General features: G+C 52.4%; 6 protein-coding genes across 6 annotated transcripts; 4 read left to right on the top strand and 2 right to left on the bottom strand.

Annotated features, from left to right (window-relative positions):
• Positions 1-1,177: 1,177 nt before the first annotated feature.
• Positions 1,178-5,242, top strand: CCOS01_07906 (telomerase reverse transcriptase; the record flags this gene model as incomplete). The annotated part of the gene is made up of 9 exons (XM_060456069.1): positions 1,178-1,603; positions 1,657-2,161; positions 2,219-2,961; positions 3,011-3,472; positions 3,530-4,409; positions 4,483-4,551; positions 4,647-4,814; positions 4,924-5,032; positions 5,104-5,242. 9 exons carry the CDS (start codon positions 1,178-1,180, stop codon positions 5,240-5,242), a joined length of 3,501 nt encoding a protein of 1,166 aa, XP_060313961.1.
• Positions 5,243-5,268: 26 nt separating this feature from the next.
• Positions 5,269-5,526, top strand: CCOS01_07905 (uncharacterized protein; the record flags this gene model as incomplete). Its single annotated transcript, XM_060456068.1, has 1 exon — positions 5,269-5,526. The coding sequence occupies one exon, from the start codon at positions 5,269-5,271 to the stop codon at positions 5,524-5,526; it is 258 nt and encodes an 85-aa protein (XP_060313960.1).
• A 259-nt stretch (positions 5,527-5,785) lies between these two features.
• Positions 5,786-8,233, top strand: CCOS01_07904 (uncharacterized protein; the record flags this gene model as incomplete). Its single annotated transcript, XM_060456067.1, has 5 exons — positions 5,786-6,198; positions 6,266-6,887; positions 6,956-7,300; positions 7,355-7,486; positions 7,583-8,233. 5 exons carry the CDS (start codon positions 5,786-5,788, stop codon positions 8,231-8,233), a joined length of 2,163 nt encoding a protein of 720 aa, XP_060313959.1.
• A 1,863-nt stretch (positions 8,234-10,096) lies between these two features.
• Positions 10,097-11,827, top strand: CCOS01_07903 (uncharacterized protein; the record flags this gene model as incomplete). The annotated part of the gene is made up of 2 exons (XM_060456066.1): positions 10,097-10,781; positions 10,836-11,827. The coding sequence occupies 2 exons, from the start codon at positions 10,097-10,099 to the stop codon at positions 11,825-11,827; spliced, it is 1,677 nt and encodes a 558-aa protein (XP_060313958.1).
• Positions 11,828-11,902: 75 nt separating this feature from the next.
• CCOS01_07902 (uncharacterized protein) lies at positions 11,903-12,289 on the bottom strand (the record flags this gene model as incomplete). Its single annotated transcript, XM_060456065.1, has 2 exons — positions 11,903-12,079; positions 12,152-12,289. The coding sequence occupies 2 exons, from the start codon at positions 12,287-12,289 to the stop codon at positions 11,903-11,905; spliced, it is 315 nt and encodes a 104-aa protein (XP_060313957.1).
• Positions 12,290-13,554: 1,265 nt separating this feature from the next.
• Positions 13,555-15,547, bottom strand: CCOS01_07901 (uncharacterized protein; the record flags this gene model as incomplete). The annotated part of the gene is made up of 4 exons (XM_060456064.1): positions 13,555-13,662; positions 13,725-14,540; positions 14,596-15,069; positions 15,143-15,547. The coding sequence occupies 4 exons, from the start codon at positions 15,545-15,547 to the stop codon at positions 13,555-13,557; spliced, it is 1,803 nt and encodes a 600-aa protein (XP_060313956.1).
• Between the last annotated feature and the right edge of the window lie 1,907 nt (positions 15,548-17,454).

The raw sequence follows: 17,454 nt of genomic DNA, 5'->3' as shown, positions 1-17,454 counted from the left end.
AGTGTGCAGATGCATCTTGGTACAGCGTACATACTTGGCATAACGCCTTGGAGATATCTGAGCTAAGCTGAATGCCGGCGGTGGCTACTCCATAGTCTGGACTGAAATACGTAAGGTAATCCACAAGCAACCAATGTCCACTTGCAGGGCTTGATTCATTCAGACTATCCGAACGCATACATAGTAAACCTCGTGACCTTACGGATACTGCGTACAGCACCCTCCTAACAGAGTGTGACTCCCGAGACCAGGGCAAGTTTGAGAGGCCGACAAACCCGCCCAACCCTATCGTGCCTTGACACTTGAAGAATTTCCACCGCACGGCGCAAGGTGACGGGAGCTGGTGGACCCCCACGACCACAAATCGTCTCACCAGCCCCCAGGGGTGCCTTAGCGTCCACGGTCTCCCACAGTCTTGCGCCCCCTTCAGTGGCTTGAGCGTCGAGGGGCCCTGGACTTTGGACTCCTGAAGGGTTGGCTGTTTGTGCACTACGGATGGATTACCTACGGTAGTAAACAGTGCACAAACAGCGTCATCGAGCCAAAAGTCGATAACGAGTCAAAAACAGCAAAAGTCTCCAACGAGGGCAAAGAGGGCAAAGCCACAAAGCTACCGTTAAAAGACGGCGCCCGTGTTCGGCAGATCGTATAGGACGTGCACCGTCGTCCCATTTTCCCCACCGCTCGCTGAGCCCAGACCTCACAGTCATCAGCCAATCAGTACGTGCACTTCCGACCGTTCAAGCTGCGATACGTACCTGCTGCAACTTATCCGGTTACCGTTAGGTTACCTAGGTTCTTACCTTAGCAGGCTTAGGTCCTCCGTTCACTCTGTTAAACCTCCAAGGGAATTAATTACCTGATACACTGGTCCAACCGAAGACGCGTTGAGCTGTCGCGCTTGTCGACCACCAACTACGATCAACGACAGAGCACAAGTCTGATCCTCGATCTGGCCTCCGCATTCTCACTGTTGGCATTCCTCCCATACATGACTTGCATAACCGATTGAGATGACACCTTCTAGCGCGAGGGTCAGGTCGCGCGATTCTGACTGGTGGTGATTTACAGTGGCTTTCTCATAATCCCTGTTCACCTAGTCGTGGGGTTCGCATGAGGACAGGAACCCAACTACATGTCTACTTCCTCGTCAGTGTTGACGCGAAATCCGGCCACGATGATGGCGACCAAGAGAAAGTCCCTGGCACTTGAGAGGCCAGAGGATGAGCAATCCGAGGGCAAAAAATCAAAGTTGATCCAGATAAAAGGTCAGGTCAGGCATACGCTTCTACAACAGCACTATGATGTCGTGCAGACACTTCGCGGGTACCTGCTTTCTAAACTGCCAGGGTCTTCGAGACTTCGCCGCAAGAAGATTGCAGCGTTGGGAAAAGACCAGGCACGGTGGGCACGCATTCAAGACCACGACATTGGACCAGAGCTTTCTTCGTTGTTAGACACAACCTTGGTCTGCACGCAACACCGCCCTAAGGCACAAGCTGACTCTCGGTGGGAGCAATGGCGGTCCTTCTCTCAGAAAGCCGACGACTCGGTTGTGTCTCTCTCGGGAGGTTTGGCCCAAGCTACTTCCTCGCAGTCAGAGGTAGGCCACTGCTACGCGACCAATATGTCTCTAAGGCTGACCGTCAAACACAGATCGTTGACTTTGTGGTGTGGCAAATATTCAACAGACACGCTGCTTGGCCGAAGCACCTCCTCTGCGATGGGTTCAGGAGGCAGGCTCAGAACATTGCCAACGCAAAAGGCCACGGTCGCGATAGCGGAATTCAGGGGCTGATCGCAGTTGACCCGAATCACTACGTGCAGGCCCTAAAAGAAGCCCCTTGGCCACAAGTACTTATGCTGCTCGGGAAATCAGGCGAGCAGATCATGATAGATCTCCTCATTGATACGGCGATATTTCTCCCAGTGAGAGCTGGCCACGGCAATATGTACCAGCTCAGTGGTATCCCCATGTCAGAGACGGGCATAGCCGCGAAGCAGGACAGCAAGAAGCAGACAAAAGGAGATGCCACAACGCCGCCACCCATACCTCAGGAGCGGCTCCCGTCTGAAATCAACCTTATCAGAAATCGCATGCTCTACGCTCGAGCTGCTCTCACCGCTAAGGGCACGGTTCAGTATGGACTGCGGCACATACGTAAGTTGACATTCGAACCAAAGACAAAGAGGGACTTCCTCTGACTCCGATCGACAGATGTTCTAAGTCGTTGTCCACGTCTATCGTATCCAGAACAGGCAACCGAAGAAGAGAGATCAAGAACCACACAGGCGAACGAGCGCAACACGCTGAAAGTCATGATGTATATCTTCCCTCGACAATTTGGCCTACACAACGCCTTCACCTCCAAAGTTGACCACTCCAAGACGTCGCAAAAGTTTGCAGACTATACTCTCCGCGAAGACGAAATCTCGTCAACGTTCAAGGGACGCGATATCAAGCTTTCAAAGAGGCTGCGCGGAGACACAAAACGACTGGTGCAGAGGCTACAACTTCTCCACGGTCGGTGTGCTTACGCTGAGATACTGCGGCATTACTGTCCTTCTGCTGTTGACTTCAAATCCCGGAAATCTGTCTCAAAAAAGCCGGTGAAGCAGTCCAAGACACTTGATCCTGCACCGGTGGCGGGAAGAGACAACCATACAGCTGTTACATCTGGTGCCCCCAGAAATAGCACACATAGCCGCTCCAAGCTTCACCAACCCGCGGCGCCTCCGCTACTGCCCACGTTTGATGCGATCACTGACTTGGCAACTCCCGCAGCTCATGTTTCCGCATTCTGTCAGGCTGTACTGGCCAAGATCATACCAGATGAGATGTGGGGCACTGGTGAAGGCGGTACTTACAACAAGAGTCAAATACTGAGGAAAGTCGATCACTTTGTCAAACTGCGGAGGTTCGAGGCCATATCCCTCTGTGAGCTCGCAGACGGGCTCAAGGTAAGCAGTCCTCCGGTTCTAATGGATTCTGTCTAACGCATTCATCAAGATTACCAGTATGGAGTGGCTGGCGCCTCCAGGCATCAAAGCCCAGAAAACCAGCTTGACTGACATGAAGAAACGACATGAGATTATGAATGAATTTTTGTACTACATTTTTGATTCGCTGTTGATACCCCTTTTGCGCAGCAACTTCTACATCACAGAGTCGAGCTCTCACCGCTACCGTCTCTTTTTCTTCCGGCATGACGTTTGGCGATACGTCGCAGAACCAGCAATGGGGAGTCTTCGAACAAACATATTTGAGGAGATCAAGCTTGACCAGGCTACCGCAATACTCGACTCCAGGCGGCTGGGCTTCAGTCGTATCAGGCTTCTGCCCAAAGGAAAGGGTATGCGGCCGATCACGAACCTGCGAAGGCGAACAGAGATCAGGGGCAGGAGCTCTGTTCTCGGCCCAAGCATAAACACTGTACTGGGCCCGGTACATTCCATGCTCAAGCTCGAAACGGTAACCCTCATCATCCAATTTCTGTGTCATTCATCTAGTTACTAACGGCCTTTGCAGCAAAGCAATCCCTCCAGGCTCGGATCATCCATGTTTTCGGTGGGTGATCTCTACCATCGCCTAAATGCCTTCAATGCCAGATTTGGCGACCATCGGCCGGTATTCTATTTTGCCAAGGTAGATGTGCAGTCTGCCTTCGACACCATCCCTCAGGAGGCTGTGATCAGGCTGATGGACAACATTCCGAATGAAGAACAATACATCATCAAGAAGCACGTCGAAGTAAAAGCCGGATTACTGGATTCTCGGCATCAGAAGAATGCTGTATCAACAGTCACGCGGCGGTGGCATTCCATCGCCGTCACCCGCAACGATACCACTGACTTTTCGCAGCTGGTGGAGGGGCGTCTTGGCATAAACCGCAAGAATACCGTCTTCGTGGGAAACACCATGAGAAAGGAGCTAGAAACGGACGCGCTGATGGCTCTGATGGCATCGCATATCAAGCAGAACCTCGTCAAGGTGGGCAAGAAGTTCTACAGGCAGAAGAAGGGTATCCCCCAGGGCTCTGTATTGTCTTCAGCTCTGTGCAACTATTTCTACGCCGACCTCGAGGCGCAGCATCTGTCGTTCCTGTCTGAAGGGGAGGAGCAGGGAGAGGAGAGTGGAGAATGCCTGCTCTTGAGGCTGATCGACGACTTTCTTCTCATCACGACAGACCAGGCCAAGGCACGCAGGTTCGTCCGGGTCATGCATGGCGGACTACCCGAGTACGGCGTCGCTGTCAGCCCCAACAAGACCTTGGTCAACTTTGACATGGACCTTGGTGGTACGAAAGTAGCCAGGCTTCCGGATGGGGCTCAATTCCCTTATTGTGGACTGGGTATCGACTGTGATACCCTTGACATTGTCAAAGATCGAGGTCATATCAAAGATACAGGTAAGCTCTTCGTGTCGCTGTCGTAAGGAGGTAAGAGAAGCAGCGCCACGCAGTAAGCTAACCTTGCCATCAGTGGTTTCCAATGCGTTGACAGTGGACTACGGGAATAAGCCCGGTCAGAATTTCCAAAGAAGAGTCTTGAGTACGTCCCACAACCTTGCTTCCCTATAGCCAACCCTCACTCATTTGAAATTCGATTCAATCCCGCCAGCTAACCTCTACGTCATCTGCCACCAGACGCCTTCAAAATCCAGTCCCACCTTATGTTCTACGACACCAAGCACAACACCCTCAAAACCGTCATGTCCAACCTCCACAAGGCTTTTGCCGAGACGGCCGAGAAGATGTGGGCGTACTGGCGCTGTCTGCCAACCAATAAACGACCTGGTGACGGGCTCGTCATGCGTATGTGTATTCCTTATCCCACTCCAACATACCATACTTGCCTTTTTTCAATCCTGGCCTTTACTTTGACACCCTTTTGACTAACGACACCCATTTCGACTTCTCACAGAGACATTGGCCAAAGTAATCGACGTCGCTTACGGACTGCTCACGAGCAAGTCTCGGAGGGAAAAGTATCCAGAGTATGATTGCGCCGTGGAGAAGACGCAGGTTGCGTGGTATGTATTTCTTCCGCCCCTGACACATTGTTGTGGACATCCCGCCGTCTTACTGAATGGTTCTCTCAAAGGCTCGCTCTCGATGCAGTGAGGATGATTCTCGCAAAGAAACAGGCAAACTTTACGACGGTATTGTCATGGATAGATAAGGAGACTGGGCGTCTTGACGCCAAGAAGACGGCCCGGGCGAGGAAGTATGTACGCGGGTGAACAAACCAGAATAGTATCGTAGTGCAATGCACAAAAGGTCGAGGAGGAGGTTTTGGTGTAGCTTCCTCTGTGTATATTTATTCTGCGAGGCAGAATCCCCCTTGCCAGGTATAACGGGTCGGATGGAACTTGAACTCTCCCGTCTTTGTCTTACTCGTTACTCCTCTCCTGCCCCTCTCCTGTGCCACAGATCATCTATCCATATTGAACACGTCGGTGGCCGTTGTGATGAAATCATAGGAAACTGCCTTCTCGTACAACCCGGAAACCATGTTGCTTGCTAGGCAGTAGTTAGACTCGCAATTTTGGTGCGATGCGAAAAATGCCGTGTGAGGCGAAAGCACCAGATTTATCTCCGAGGTGAAGTAACCTCCACACTGCCTTGCAGATATTTGAAAGCATACAAATCAATTTCCAAGAGTAAAGTTGACGGTTATCGAATCTCACATGGATGGTACCCAGCACTCCAGCCCTCTGTGTTTACTAATTTCAAAAAAAAAAATAAAAAAAATAAGGGAGGGATTCAAAACAGAGCTACGACAAATGATCCTCGGAGAGATCATGAACGACCGAGGAAGATTCTTCCTGGAGAAACTCGCCGCAGCGTCCGAGTACCCAGATTCCCTCCTCTGCCAAGACGAACGACGGGCGACGCTAAAGGCACGCATCGAGCATTATGCCGAGAGGAAACATCAAGTATTTGACGAGGCCCAAGAGAAACGGAAGGATAATCCGTTGATAGTCGTTGACTTTGGCACGGGAAAGTCTCGATCTCCGGTGGCGGGGGGCGATTTCGATGTCGACGAGGTTGCCAACGATAAAAACAGTAGGGAGAAGGCCGACTTACACATCATACGCAACATCGACGACTTACGAAACAAGCTGGCCTGGCCGGATCCGAAGCAAGGCCCGTGGAAGTCTGAATACCTTGAAAAAGATCCTCCGTTACGAGTGATGTGAGTCCGCTCATCGAAAGCAATCAGGCGCAACAGCAAAAAGGGGCACTAATGGCAGCGTAACCAGCCTGCTAGAGCGCATGTGGCCTACCTCGCTGCTACTGAACCTCAGAGAAGACGTGCTGTTGGAGATCCTAACCTACCACCAGATCCCGGCTCACTTCCTGACCTTCGTTACCAGCGGCGGTGACTCCTGGAGCTTCGCCAGTAGCATGAGCTTCGCGGGCTTCAAGGGCTGTACGAAGACGCTCTCGGGCCCTGGTCAAGAACAGCCCACCAGCTTGGCGGTGCTAGGTCGTAGCGGTAGGCACATTCAGGTCTGCCTCACCTTATTCAGCATCCGCGAGTATCCCTCACATGCGCTGCCCCAGGACGCGGACCCCGCGAGAACACCGCGGTGGGAGACGCACTCCGCGGTCGTGTACGTCCATTTTGACATTATCGAGGGCACGGCGGTGTGGTTGCTCGCAAGCCCCCGATCGTATCATCCGGAAAGGGGTCACGGCACGCAGAACCTACTTTGGAACGCTTTGAAACACGACATGGCGAGTGACATGAATGCGCTTCAGTCGCTTGACGTCCCCGAGCGATTCCGCATCAGTGTTGACAGTCTCCTTGCGGCCGCCGAGTGGTCTATCGGGATGTTTTCGCATCACGTCCAGGACACAGAGAAGAGGCTCCATGAGTTGGTGAGTCCGTCTCGCCACATAATGCGAGAGGCGCAGTAGAGCCGGAGCTATGCTAAGATGTCATGCAGACCAAGCCTTACGTCTATCCGTATGACGATGACGAGACGGTGGATGACAAGGCAAGCGCATCAATCCACGCCCAGGACCTTCGTAGAATGGCGTTCTTGATGGAAACTCGGCATGGCAGTGTCATCAAAGTTGAGAATAACCTTCGGGTTCTCCGCCGTCTCCGAGAGTTTTTCGTGGAAAATGTGGCCGGGCATCTCGGCCCTCTCAGAGATTCCCACGCCAATGAGATCCGGACGCACATCAAAGGCTTTGCGGAGAAGTTGACATTGGTAATGGCAGAGATCGAGGACTTGTTGGACAGGGCATCAGCACTGGATAAACTTGCGAGGAACAGAGAAGAATACGTACGCGGCGACTAAGAGTGTCAAATCAAGGGGAGCGAACGCTAAACGGCTTAGATTCAACGGTTGCAAGCGCATCACTCAACTCAGCAAATGAATACAATCGCGGTGCTGACGGCGGATGACTCGTCCGCGATGAAGCAATTGTCTTTCATCGCCCTGATATTGTTACCAGTCACGGTCGTATCGGTAAGCCAAGATATCCCCCGTCGAGCATTGCTGTTGGAAGAAAGGCAGAACACGAATGCGCTGATCGGATGTCGTAACCAATGATATTCTATGCAGACGGTTCTCAGTACGGACATTGTCAAGTTTCAGGACCTTTCGAACGAAAACGAGAATGCCACCCGAGGCACGTCCGAAGGCCCCATTCCGATATACAGTTTTTCGGTGGCGGCCTTTGGCACATGGGCGGTCGCCAGCGTACTCATGACTATCGCGACTTTGGTCATTGTCAAGCCGGCAGGGAACCGTAGGAGGCAAGGCAACAGCAGTATAGACTGTGGGGCGCACGAACCTCCCATGGAGAAAACAAGGAGATCTCGACTGATAACGCGATTGTCTCATGCGTGGAACATTCGAGACAGGTTCGACTCAGCCGTAGACTCTTCGTCCCGCAATGCCAGGCCCAGGCCACCGAGCCCGGCGACTTCGGCACTCGCGACTTCGATACACACGGCCCCGACGGTTGTCAAGATGGCATCAAAGTCGCGAGGAACCCCGGTAGTGGATATAGACGCTCCCGTGTGTGCCGAGTCCTCTCAAACTTGGCCATCGATGGGGTGCTGGCTGGGGGATGCTTGGAACACATTGTGGCGGTCTGCAAAGGATAAGGTGAACATGACGGAGATGGCGACGACACCTCTACCACGATGGGATAGTCGAAGAGACGAGGGACGAGAAGATGGGCAGAAATCGCGGGGAGAGGGTTCATGAGTGCATGGTGTCCTAGCATGTTGGTTTAAGGCACAAGGTTATCCGAAAGGTAATGTAAGGTAGGGTCGCATCGTCTAAGTGCTGGATTCGGAGAAATAGGATCGGGCACGGCAGATTGGCATATGCCAGATCCCCTCGGTCCCTTGCTACCCTCCGAATCTCCAAGGCTGCAAGGTTATCTGACAGGCTCAGCTCCTGTGAGCTGCATCTTTGTTTCTATGTTTCTTTTGTTGAATTGCCACTTTCGATGCGGACTCGGTGTATCCTGTATTGGCATGCTTGCGTTCCATTTGTTAACGGTCGAAGCGGTGGCCGAAGAAAGACGAAGCTCATCATGACCCGATGATAGATAAGAGAAGCAGACGAAGATCAAGCTTAGGCCTAAGATCGTAATGTGGCGGTGCTTCCACGCTCCGTACCCGTGCATGCATTGTCGTTTCTTTGAGAGAGCAGTTTCCCATACCTATACCATGTAGGAGGAGGTAAGGCACCTTCATGACGCTGATGCATAGGAGGTTTTAGCGAATCAGCCCACTATGTACACGCAGCTAGCGGGCGACTGAGTCCACCAGGAATGGCCCCCATGATTCGTCTTCCTTCGGATCCGACAGGGAGCCACCTCGCCTGGCCGATGATTTTCAGGGAAGGCCCCATCACCCGAGGCAGGTGCCGTGCAAAGATGGTAGCGGCCCGGGAAGCCTGCGTGGGGCGGGCCTTCCACACTCTTGCCTCTTCTGACCACACGACTGGCGGTGCAGGTGCAGGGGAAGCAGAGGAAGCAGTGGGCTCCGGCTCTTTCACAGACCGGCGGCCTGGTTGACGTCAGACGAAAAGATGCGGCGACTTTGCGTACCTTGCCTTATGCTCGTCTCCCGCCGGCTCAGCTCATCACGCTTACTACCTTACGCCAGCACGCCTTATTCGATTTAATTAGACAGAAAAATACAAGTGTAAAGCGCGAAAGGGACAAACGAGAGAGCAGCTAGTGAAAACAATACCCTTACCCTGTTTATTAGTTCCATCCGTCTACTTCCCTTTGCCCATTATCTCGCCCACTATCTTACACCCCGATACTTGATCCATCCTTGCTCGCATGACACTGCCATCCCATTCTCCTTCCACAATCTGCTACCTATTTGAGATCTCAGTTTTGTTTCCAAAGGGGCGAAACACATCTTGACTTGCCATGTTCTGTGGACGACAGGAGCACGCACACACTCACACCCACTCGCCTCATCCATAATTATCATCCAACTCACCCACACACGCCACACGTCGCATAATTTCAGCCCATCGCACTGCTGCTGGCCCGTGGCCTTTACCTTTGAACCCTCGTCTCTATCTGCCATTCCGACCACCTCGCTCCAATTCAAACCGGTTACGGGCTCTTGAACCATCCCGTTCTGCCCACTCGCGACAACCGTACTCGGGTTCGCTTTGGAAACGACATCTGACAACTTGGTCCAAGCACGCCGAAATCCACGAGGGCATTGGACCAAATTGTGTGGCAGACTCTTGTCAGACATCGGAACCATACCAACTATTCTCAAGAGGCTTCAAGTGTTTACTGCTTCCTTCCTCTCCAACCAGAAAATCCTGGTTGTGGCTAAGTCAGCGCCTCCGTCGCCTTTCCGTACTCGGAGACTCAGCCGTGTCTCGTTTGTCTCGTGTAATGTGCGAGTCAGACAGATACGCAGTTAGCTACAGCTAATGCCGTTTTATTTATACAACACTGCATCCTCCCTTCTTCCTACGGCTCTTGGCTCACCATCACCGATTACCATTAGGCGTTCGAGAGGTCTATTTCCTGGGGCAAAATACTATTTGCTGTAGTCTAAGGAAACTATCCAGACCGAGAGCAATATGGCAGCTGACATCACCACGCCACTGGGTATCCCAGGCCTCACCGCCCCGATATTAGCAAACGCTACAAAGCCTAGCCTTGCCAACATCAGCGCTCCCTTGCTTGCCACCATAGTTCGCGATAGCTACCGTGCTACCTTCAAAGCTCGCGTCGCCGCCGGCGAAGCACGACCTTTTGTACTCCCTTATGGTATCTTTGCCAGCTTCATCGTCCCCATCCTCTACTTGACCTTTCCGCACACCAAACGGCCGTGGCTTTACAAGGCAAGATGGCTTGTGCTAGCCTTCATCGTCATCTTCAACATTGACATCTTGCTGGGCACCTCTAGCACCAACATGTCCATATCTTATGCTAGCGGCCTGTCAGCCTTCTGGGGAATACTGTCCAACTTAATTATGCTGGTGTTCACGGCACCACAATTCGACTATGAAAGAGTTGTTCGGAGGAGGAAGGGTGTCACCACCCCAAACAGATCCAAGTCGTCTGCGGCTGGCGCAGCTCCAACAAACGGATCCGGACTCAGGAAGCGAGCTAGTAGCAAGAAGCGAAGAGCCGACCAAGTCACGGCCCCTGAAGTCAACCTCGAAGAGTACGAGTACTACTGGCAGACTTTCCCAGAGAATGGATGTTTTTCAGAGCGACTGGGTTGGGTTATCGACCTCTACACCAATTTCAGAGGAGTCGGTAAGAAAGCTCATTCCCCCATGCTAGAACGAGCTCTATATTAACGTAAATCAGGTTGGACTTGGGCTGTTTCGTCGGTTCCCAGTCCAGTTCCCCCGGAGAACCCTGGTACGGGTGAGCTCGTCAAGATGGATACCATTCCGTTGGAAACCTTCGTGGGGTGCCAGACCTACAAAGACGAGAAAGAGTTCTTGCGACGGAAGGTCATCCCCATCGCAATCTCCTATATGATCCTCGACATCGCCAAGGTTACCATCATGGAGGACCCATACTTCTTCCTCGGATCCGATTCGTTACCCCTTCCTGCACATCTCGCGGCTCTCCCACCATGGGCCTTATCCATATGGAGGCATGCTTCCGTACTCGGTATTCTCTACGCCGCACTCGTTATGGTCTTCTCCGTTCATGATCTGTTTCAGTACTATGTCCTCAGCAGAGTCTTCCCCATGCGGGGTGAGCTGTGGCAGTACTCCACGGTCTTTGGTTCCTTTACACAGATCTTGGACAGAGGCTTAGCCGGGTTCTGGGGAGCTTGGTGGCACCAGACCTTCCGACATGCTTTCTCTGCTCCAGTCAGTTGGGCTGTAAAACGTGGCTATCTCGAAAAAGGAGCGCGTAGCACAAAGGCAATTGGGATGTCTACCGCCTTCCTTCTTTCCGGCCTGCTTCACGGTTCCGGAAGCATCAGCGCGATCCCCGAGACCAAGTGGTGGAAACCAGCGCTTTTCTTCTGGTTGTCGGGGCTCGGCGTCCTCACTCAGCAAACGTTCTGTACAGCCATGAAGGCCCAGATTACAAAGATGCCTCGCACGCTCAGGAGAGCTGGGAACCTCTTATTCGTGCTCATGTGGCTGCACGTCACCGTCCAGCCGTTGGCCGACGACTTTTCGCAAACTGGCCTCTGGCTCATGGAGCCCGTCCCCGTTTCGGTCGTGCGGGCCCTCGGCTTCGGTCGCGGGGAGACGTCGTGGTGGAAGCCTGATATGGAAGCGATTGGACATTGGCATGTTGGACAGCATTGGTGGGATTCTGGGTTCAGCTACTAGAGAATCGGGCGCAAGCCCTCACCTCGTGTTATGATACAAAGAAGTAATATGGTGGCTTTTTTATGTAAATAAACTTTAGGGCAGATAATCCTTTTCTTTCGCCTGCTGTGTCCCCTCTGAGTCGAGACCCCCATTTACTTTGACGTGATCTGCGCCTCCGCCCTCGTGCTGTTCTGTGGGATCATTTCCGGCGCGGAGCTTCTCGAGCCCATTCTCCTCCTCGGGCGTAAGTCTTCGGGGGACAATACACTCCTAGTGGTCGTTCTCCTGTATCTGTGTTGGTGAGCCGAGTATGTTGATCGGTGTAATAGGTCAGGAACACACCAACTTGACTACAATGTCTCTGTGAGGAAAGATTTGATTCATGTATGCCACCACGACAGACTTCTCTAGACCACAGATGGGGGTTCTATACCCGTACTGTATCCCCGAGAGGAAAAAGCTGCGCACGGTGGTGTTCATTTCGTGTGTCTCGAGCGTCCTGTCTTCTTGCTCGGTCCTTGAGTGGGCTTGGTCTGATGGTGAGTAGTTCAGGCAGCTGATACCACCTGCTGGTCTCCCAGAGCTGGAGGTCGGGCGATTCCCGTCAGGGAAGGGAAGAGCTGTGATATTTGATATCCATAAACGGTAGGTAGGCAAGCCTCAGCGGCTCGCACCTTCCCGCACATGACAACGAGGAAAGGGCGAAGGGTAGGTATATGGCCTCCGTCAAACCCATTCCCGTCACCAGCCAGCAGGCGCTCGTCTAGGTCGACGGGTCAGGTCGAACTGGCTGGGTGGTGGAGTGGTTAATGGTCAACGTCAATTATCTACGCCAACCAGCCTACTCGACGACAGGCTAAGCGCATACGAGTACCCCGAGTTCGAATCCCAGCATGAGCACCAAGAGATGTAGCCACACCGGTGGTGAACTCTTTTTTGAATGCTTTATAAATTGTCATTGCGTAGTTGGGCGAGTTTTTTGCGGGCTGATATACATACTCCTTACCTCGTATTGGGTGACTGCGACTACCATCTAGAGGTTCACTTTGCCACCGAGAGAAGGGACACGTGAGCCGACCAGTGGTGTTTTTTGTTTGGAAAGAGCGGTTCAAAGTTATCGCGAGCTTGTCATCGTTGCTTGTCATTTTGAAATACTCGCACCATACGAAGCCTACCCATCGCGGTAAGACCACGTCACTAGAGCGAGACCGAGAATTATGATGTGTACTAGTATGCTTGATTACTGCATACTACTGAAGCCTGATAACCCAGCTTTAACAACCCTATGAGCCTTCCTAGGCAAAACAATGAGAAAGAAAGGGGGTATCTGAGCCGAAAGGAGAAAAGCCATCCCAAAGCCTAGTCTGTCCTAAACCTCTGCCCTTTTCAACGCCAGTCTGGCCAACTGCATTAGGAGAAAATGAGGGACATCTCGCAAAACCCAAAGTCAGTTCCAAACCAATCCAGACCCAATCTTCAGCGTACTGATGCCGAAGAATCCAACTCCGTGACGGGGAGAGAAAGAACCACCAGTTGTCAATAAGGAGAAGACGTGAAGCCAAGAGAAAAGAAAACCCAATGCCCAAAACTCAACCTCAAAGACGCGGAAAACCTAAAGCCGATACCAGAACCTAAGCCAGCGATGTAAAAGTTGCTATTCGAAAGAAATGCCGCCTTTTGATGTCGTAGTACTAGTAAAGAGCAAGAAGAGTCCTCGATGCCATGTGATATAGGTCGTGGACATATTAGTTGCCGTGGCCGCCAGCCGACATGAACATCAGAGTGTTGGCACCCTCGACGTCCTCGCCGTTGATGGGGTAGGTAAGGCCAGGCTGAAAGGCAGGCTGAACGACCTGTTCGAAAATCGTATTAGCAAAGTCATTCCAAACCTTTGTAGAAATAAGCTATGACTTACATCGATCTGCGTGACGCTAGAAAGATCCGCAGTAACGGCCTGAATAGCCTGATCAGTCCCGTCGATCCAGTTTCTCGTCAGAGGGCATCTTCCCAGCTTCATGTTGGACATGATGGCCACGGCGTAGCCGCGCAAGACTGCAATCGTAGGCAGCTCGCCGTTGTTGCGCTTCATCTGCGTCAAGACAATGTTGGTAACCCAGGCACTGTGGACGATCTCTCGAAGTACAACGTCACACTGCTGGCGCTGAGTGAGACCGGCGGCGCGGATGTGAAGCTTGAGCTTGGCCTGAATCGCATCGAGGAGATCGCCTAGGTCGGCGGTGACGAGGCGGCGGCTGGCGTTGCGCTCTTCAAGATTGGTGTTCGGGGCGATGGGCTGAAGCGGTACGGTCTGGAAAGACTGAACCTGGCCGGAAGACTGGCCCTGGTTGGAAGACTGAGCATGGGTAGACTGAGCCTGGTTGAAGGACTGAGCCTGGCCAGAAGTCTGAGACTGGGAAGTCTGCGAAACCTGAGCGACTTCAGGCGCCTTGCCCTTCTGAGAGCTCTTGGCCTTCTGAGGAGTCGCGGCCTTCTTGGAAACACCAACGGTGCCAGCGGACATGGAGCTCATGCTGGCAGTGAGAGAGTCCATCTTGCTAGTGTTCTGACGCTTCGCAGCCGGGGCCTTCTCGGCAGCAGCCGCCGCACGCTTGTTCTCGGCACCAGGGTGAAGCTGAGGCAGGCCGAGGTGACGGGGACCTTCGCCGTACTGAGGGGCATGGAGGTACGCGCCTCCGCCCTGGACTTGACCCTGCTGGGCGTATCCATGATCCTGAAAATGATACGTGAGTAAAAGAATTGTAGTGAAGTAGAGGTGCAATTCTTACCTGGGCCGGGATGGCCTGCTCGGCGAGCTTTCCCTTGGCCTCGGGAATCTCAGAAATCTTCATCTCCTCGACCTCGGGCTCCTCCTTCTTGACGTTGCCGCTGCCGCTGCCGCTGCGCATCTTCTCGTAGGTGTTGATGGCAGCGGCGCGGACGGGACGGGACTGCGCCAGTCCGACAGGAGCAGCCCTGCCCGCATCGGTGGTAGCGACAGGGGCGGACCCCTTGCCGCCTGCCTCCGCGGGCGGGACATACTCCTTGTCGGAGGGCGCGCTGGAATCCATCTCGTCGAAGTCGGAGTCGGAGTCGGAATTGTAGTACGACTTCTTTCCCTTCTTCTGCTTCTTCTTGCCCGCCTTATTCTTCTTCGAATGCTTGGGCTTCTTGGAAGGGCGAGTGGTGGCGGAGGAGGGGTTCTTTGCCTTTGTGGGCGTAGAGAGAGCCAGGGACGAATTCTGGGTGGTGGTGAGGGTGGTCTGTAGAAGAGGGAAGGAAGGGGAGAAATCAGCTTCTGGGTGAAAAAGACCGATGTGGGTGGAAATGGCGTACCTGGGTCATCTTCTTCGCAGAACTCTTGGGAGCAGAGGACGAGCCCTTGGTGGGCGAGGCATCAGGCGTGTTGGCCTGACCGCCCGGGACGGCGATGGCCACGGATGGCTGACCAGGAGCGCGCGATCCGGCAGCGCGCTGGGTCAAGAGTGCGTAGCGGTCCACCCAGTCGAAGTCGCCAACCTCATGAGCAACGTGAGAGCCGCGGTTCGAGATCTCGCCCTTGGCAACGCAGTCTCGGCAGACGACGAAGCCGCATTCTCTGCACAACTGGTGAACGGTCAGGGCGGCGGGCATCTTCTTGCAACAGTCGCAGGTATTCTCGCTTAGATCAGTCTTTTTCCAGTTGTCGTGACCACGGTCTCGGCCACCCGAAGACGCGGTGTGAGTCTTGAACTGGTCCATGACGATGATTCTGATGAAGTTCGAAGTGATGATCGTGATGGATAAGGGGTAAGTAAGCTCGTTGAGTTGCTGGTGTAGCGAATACTGATGGCTGAGATGCGAAAGAAAGCTGACAGTGTCGAGGAAAGAAACGAAAACTCGGGTTGTCGAGGGGAGAAAGAGAATCAAAACAAGAGAAGGCAGAGAGAAGAGGAAACAAAAAGTCCAGAGCTCTCGCCCTCCATGGAAATCTTCAATATCAAAAGAGCGGGTACAATAACCTGTGAATTGCCGCCTCATGAAGAAGCCCTAACCATAACGAGAGCGGGAGCAGTCGAGAAGCAGTGAGCCTCGCGTCCTCGAGAGAAATCTTCACCAGCAAGGGGACGGGTAAGACGGGGTCATTGCCTGCCCCAGGAAGAAGCACGCATCGCAAGAAGGGCAAATCCAGGAAGATATGGAACTCTTGCTCTTCACGGAGACTCTTGATGAGGGAAGACTGGTTGAGAGAAAGGGGTAAAACTTCTACCAGCAATGCCTACGATCCATACTAGCAGAAGGGCAGATGTGAAAGAAGGGAACAGCTATCGATTCACAAGCTCTCGACATCAACATGATGGGCATATCAAAAGGGGTGAGCTTACAGACGATTAAACAAAGACAAGGAGAGCAAGAAGAATTCAGTGCTGTGATAAAGACTTTGAATTCCTATCAAGCAGATGACATACTGCAAAGGAGCTTACGCATTACTTATGATGACTTAAAACATCAAAGAGGCTGGGTGGTATGCACGCGAGGGCCTCTCGCAAATTTGCGAAGCAAAAGTTGCTATCCATAAATAAGGAACCTGGATATAAAGCACCTGATATACCTCGCATTCATCTAGGGCTGATGAGCTCTCATCTGATGTGTAGTGCCAGTGACAACTATGCCAGATCAATCGTAGAGGATGAGAATGATACTTAGTTGCGTTAGATTGAGTCCACAAAATCCCAGTGCGATTCGAAGGCTTTGATTGAGGGAGATCATCCATATTGTGATCGTAAGATTAATACGATGGCTAAGAAGGATCCGAGCCAAGGTGGCTGTGGCGTCACTGGAGATGGATGGTACTCCCAGTACGTCTAAGACTCAGTTCGAGACGCGTACGGCTACCTGAGACGACCCCTGGGTATAAGATCTGATTATCATCGCTGAAAGCTTGAAGCTTCCCATCATCTAGTGTGGGCTTGATCAAAGACCAATCATCTCGCTATGCGACAATAAGATCAAATGAGATGATTCTTGTTCTTGAATAGGCGTTGCGGCTGAAGATGAGAAGTACGGTCTTGTACGAACAGCGTATGACCATAACTTTTGTCCTCTCAATGAGGTACTAATATGAGGCCCCTTCTTCCAGGTGGAAAAAAAAAGACGATGAAGAAAGAAGCAACTTTTTGGCGTAGAATACAACCGCCAAGTTCAATGATGAGAGAAGTTCTTATTGATGGTCATGGTACACAGATAGGAAGGCTAATGACATACTGTAGGTACTGAAAGCAGGACATTGATCGATTAGAGTGGCCAGGTACCGCCTAGTCTGTGCTTTGAATACCGCAAGAGTTGGCTGTATTGCCAGACACGATTATCATCGAAGAAGACAAGAGAGGATGGACGACTTATGAACTGGGTGAGGCCCGGCACCGCGGATGAAGATGAACATAAGACCATTCCTAGATCCCTTACATCCATAATGAGTCTTCAGGGCGGCTAGGCACAGATACCGCTTCACCTAGGAAAACTTGTATAATTTTTCAATGTAGTCATCGCCTTATGCGATAAAAGAGAGCGAGTTCCACTGGGGAAGATGATTAAGTAAACTTGTGAAACTACTTGTTAGTTGCGAGCATATCATTAATAACGAAACCATGATTAGGAGATTCGCTGCG

Source organism: Colletotrichum costaricense (assembly GCF_030867565.1).
Source record: "Colletotrichum costaricense strain IMI 309622 chromosome Unknown Scaffold_7.1, whole genome shotgun sequence".
Classification (NCBI taxonomy): Eukaryota; Fungi; Ascomycota; class Sordariomycetes; order Glomerellales; family Glomerellaceae; genus Colletotrichum; species Colletotrichum costaricense.
Note: the sequence above shows the minus strand (reverse complement) of the source record. Positions and strands in the feature narration are given on the sequence as shown.